Genomic DNA, 4599 nt, shown 5'->3' on the forward strand with positions numbered 1-4599 from the left:
CAGCAAAAATTTTTCATTGGCGAGGTTTGGGAGGGTTTCCATTGGGGAGGTTTTCATTCCCCTATATATATATATATATATATATAATGTTTGTGTGCGTGGATCAGCAAATAAGACATACTGACGCTTGAAATTTTGGTAATCTAGATCGCTTGTCTATGATCTATATAGATTAGGGATTCTTATGTTTAGATAGGTTTCTACAAGAATCTAATAGCCAATTTCGTATATTGCTCCAAAACTTGAAATAAAAATTTGGTTTTTTCTTTGAAACAATTTGTCCCAAAAGATGTTTTCTAGTGAACAAGTATAAACAAACACATACAATTGGATTGAGCAAAAAAAATCTGCTTCTGTGACCTTTTGAAAGGAGTCCATAATCGAATTGATTAGGACAAAGTCCAGACTAATCACACACACACATAGTGGGTGTCAATGGGTCAGGTTTGACCTGGATCCGACCCATACCAAACCCTATAGGGTGGTGATAAAGAAAGAGGCCCAATTAGAATCTGGGGTCAGACCAAAAGGGTCCTATTAGTATATGGAGCTGGGTATGATTTGTGAAATTTCATACCAGACCCAGGCCCGACCCTATTTCTACTAAGACCCATGATTTTTCAATGTAAAAAAGATAAAAAATATTATTTTACAGGGTATGGATCAGGTCTGGTTCATGTAATTCTTATAGGATCTGGGTATGGTTTTCCATATGGCAGACCCGATAGGGTCCGGTACCCTTATCTTTAGTTGGATCCAAGTTTGAAACCCACCTATGTCCGAACCAGATCCAACCGATTGACACCCTACTTACACACAAATATAGTAATGATGGGGTGCTCTGAGAGCACCGACTCCCACTTACTAGAAACCATAAATATCATAAATTTTTAGTTTTTCTTTGTTGATCATACCCTACAGATACGAACATAAGACATACTGATGCTTGAAAATTTTGTGATCCAGATCTCTTGTCTATGGTCTATACCCTTTATGTATGTTGGCATAAGTGCTTATGCATACAGCCTGGGAGAGGTACTATGGTCAGGAGGCACATTTAAGATGTGGTGGAATATACTGAGAATGTGGATGATAAAGAGGGCAACATCCTACCTCCTTGGATTCCTTGACTCCACGTTGATGCTTGTAGGCATGGGAGAGACAAAATTCTCTATAACATCCAAGGTTGCAGATGCTGAAGCAGCAACCAGATATGAAAGAGAAGTCATGGAGTTTGGAACTGCATCCCCCATGTTCATCTTGCTTACAACACTTGCACTACATAATCTAGTGTGTTGGACAGCCACAGTGCTCAGAGTGGTTGTGAAAGGAATTGGGGTGTTAGATGATTTGTTTGTTCAAACAGCTTTGTGTGGCTTCATAGTGCTCATCAGCATTCCTCTTTATGAAGCAGCAATCCTTCGCAGAGACAAAGGGAGATTACCAACATCAGTTACTTTCATCTCAATGATATTAGCACTATTGATGTCATTCTTACCAATATTTTAGAATGAAGCATGGTAGAAATTTAGAAATACTTCATCTCAGTATTGTAATCTTTGGTTCAATTGCCTCTTGTACGTGGAAAGTTTTAACAAGAAATCTGATCGATGCATTTGAACTTGTCTTGAGGCTTTTTTGTATAGTTTCATATAGGGCTGGGAGCCTGGGAGACAAGTGCTAGAGTGAGAGGATTGGATATTGATCAAAATCCAAAAGATTCAAATAAATCAAGACTTGATGGCAACGAAAAGATAAAGATAAAAGATCATGAGATGGCATAAAATCTTATTCCAGCTAGTCAAGGAGCAGCCGACTACATCAAAAGATTAGTTAAATTGAAATAAAAGATAATGTTTCCTTTTTCTTGGCTTAAATGTAGGAGATCATTCTTGGTATAAATGATGATAATGATATTGCTTCTATTGTGTAGTTTGGTCCTCTATTTAAGTGAAAACTCTCACCGCTATCTGTCTGAGAAAAGACATTACTGTGGATGTATGTGAAACACTGAACCATGCATATCGTTGTGCTGAGTTTTTGTGTGTGTGCTCTAATTTGTTTTTATGGTATTAGAGCAGTTCCCTTGAGGTGAAGTTGTTCCTTTAATATTAATTTTTTTTATGGGCTCTTAGTTATCAAACTTTACGAACTAGAATGTATTAGGTTATAGTGGTTCCTCTCAAATACCATCAAAATATCCTTATCCTTTCAATCTGAATTTGGCTAACATTTCTCTTCTGCGTGTCCATGGAGTTTTGGTCCTTATGAGCTAATTGTTCTACATTTCTTACTTAGTGTAGCTTGTTACATGTATCGTGAGTGGTAGCTTAGCTTCCGTCTCAGTATGCACCCTTCGATTGTTGTTGTGTATTCAGCTCCTGTTGCAGCTGCTACTACTATTTTATTGATCTATCCTATTGGTCAACTAAGCTTCTCTGATGGTATGCCTCTAGGGATATCTAGTACTCTCAACTTCATGATTGTATTTTAGGCTGAACACAACATCTTTATGCATTCATTTCATATGTTAGGCGTGGATGGTGTATTCGGAAGCTCTCTATTCAATGCTATGCATGGTTCCTTCCTCTAGTTTGATAAGGAAAACTACTGAAAATGAGTTACAGTTATGAACAACAATAAACCATTGTTCAATTCAACTGGTCAATCTACTAGTAGAAAAAATCAAAATCAAAACAAAAGTGATGAAAAACATGAAACACATATTTCAAATCAAGCTAATCAAGGCAGGCAAAACAAGGAGAAGGGTGTCTTGTGCCAATTTTACAAGCAATCACAGTGCTACCAATTGCTGACATCAATTCAATCAAGCCTATCAGTACGATGATGTCCCTCAAACCTTGGTTCTCATGAAGATCTGACAGTCAAGATCATGCATGGTTTCTAGACATTGGTGACATGTTTCATATCACTTTTGATGCCGGTAAACTTGACATCTGAATATTCTGGTATAAAAAAAATCATGGAAGGAAATAGGAAAAAAGTTAATATTACTAGTAGGAACTGCTATAATAGACTTGGATGGCAAAATCTTGAAACTTGATAACGTGCTAGTAGTTCCAGACATGAAAAAAATTTGCTTCAATTAGTCAACTTACTTTTGATATGTTTTACATATTTGAATTTTCGTTTAATGGGTTTGTTATGAGGAAAATTTTCAAATACCAGCCAAATGTTTTGGCCTAATTCATCCGCACACCAAATGTTTCAGACTTCATAAATACCCACCAAAGTTTTTACTTTGGTTAATCAAATGACCCCAATCATAAACTAACGTTGGGTTGTTCTTGGGTTAACCTAACTCATGACATAAATTTACTATTTTAACCCTGTAACTTGAAAAATAAAATTACTAGTTTATCTTTACGTGTGTAAGGTTGTCAACTGAATGTATTTAGCAAAACAAATTATTGCTTACAATAATACTTGAACTGTTGACCTCCCTAAAAAACCACAACTCTAACCACTATATGATCATTATTTTTAATATATATATATATATATATATATATATATATATATATATATTGTGATAAGTAAATCAACCCAACAATTACTTAATTCACTATAATGCAATTGTGTCTATTTGGTTCCTCAATAGTTGATCCGATAAATATCTTAACACAAACTAAATGCATTTGCATTTGACCCAAAAGCCGATGTGGTTGTATATAGTTGACAAAAGTTTTACTAATTCAAGAATCAAGATCAATTAGCTATTGCTATGATAGTAAATATGTGAGTTTTAAGGTTTTTATTTAGATCTGACAACTTAAACCACTTAATTTTGAGCCTATATAGATTTGGAAAAAGTAGTAGTTGCCTGACACTTTTTTAGCCTATCACTAATAAAGCGGGGTTTTGGGTTGTTTTTTGTAAATTTGACCTTGCAGATGTGTTCTTCATGGTTGATTTGCTAGAAAATGATATGTGGATCATGTTTTTTGATAAAAAAAAAACATGCTTTTTTAAGTATTGACTATTTTTGAAAATTGTAGACCATTGATTTTTAAATCTTATAAAAACCTAGAGTCTTACAATCTAAATATATAGTTGTTTTTTAGAAAATAATTAACAATAAGTTTTATGGTGTACTGGTTAGCATAGTGTTTTTTGTTAGGGAGGTCAATGGTTTAAGTATCATTGTAAGCAATAAATTTTTGCTAAATACATTCAGTTGACAACTCTACTAATAATTTTATTTCCCTAGTTAACCCAAGAACAACTAGTTTATGATTGAGGTCATTTGATTAACCCAAGTAAAAACTTTGGTGGACATTTGCAAAGCCTGAAACGTTTGGTTTGGTGTGCAGATGAATTAGGACGAAAAGTTTGGAGGATATTTGAAAATTTTCAAGGACATGGTATCTTCCAAGGTAATAGCAATTATGAGTAGTGTCACTACAGGGTAAAATCCAATGAAGTGTTTTTTTTTCTTAAGGTTTCAACTGACAGATCGGGAGACTTGGCATCATCGGATGGCCTATTTTCATAATAAGGTAGTGGATTTTCTTGCAAAGTATAACGATATTTCAATAAGTTCCATGTTGAACAAAGAGTCAGTTTGTGTGAGCTATC

The 4599-nt window shown here is 34.7% G+C and overlaps 1 protein-coding gene across 4 annotated transcripts in view; it reads left to right on the top strand.

Moving 5' to 3' along the window:
• Nucleotides 1-4382, top strand: part of LOC149818400 (cellulose synthase-like protein E6) — a 42623-nt gene extending 38241 nt beyond the window's left edge. For 2 of the 4 annotated variants that reach the window (XM_089984995.1, XM_089984996.1), the window contains exon 8: nt 967-2010. In XM_089984995.1, coding sequence (XP_089841121.1) covers nt 967-1509 — 543 coding nt within the window. In that variant the 3' untranslated portion in view covers nt 1510-2010. Of the gene's footprint in view, nt 1-966; nt 2011-4334 lie in introns of those variants that run through there. The other 2 variants (XM_089984998.1, XM_089984997.1) reach the window with 2 other exon arrangements.
• The last annotated feature ends 217 nt before the right edge of the window (nt 4383-4599 follow it).

The sequence above is a fragment of the Nuphar pumila genome, chromosome 13, assembly GCF_984573655.1.
Source record: "Nuphar pumila chromosome 13, dmNupPumi1.hap1.1, whole genome shotgun sequence".
NCBI classification, from domain to species: Eukaryota; Viridiplantae; Streptophyta; class Magnoliopsida; order Nymphaeales; family Nymphaeaceae; genus Nuphar; species Nuphar pumila.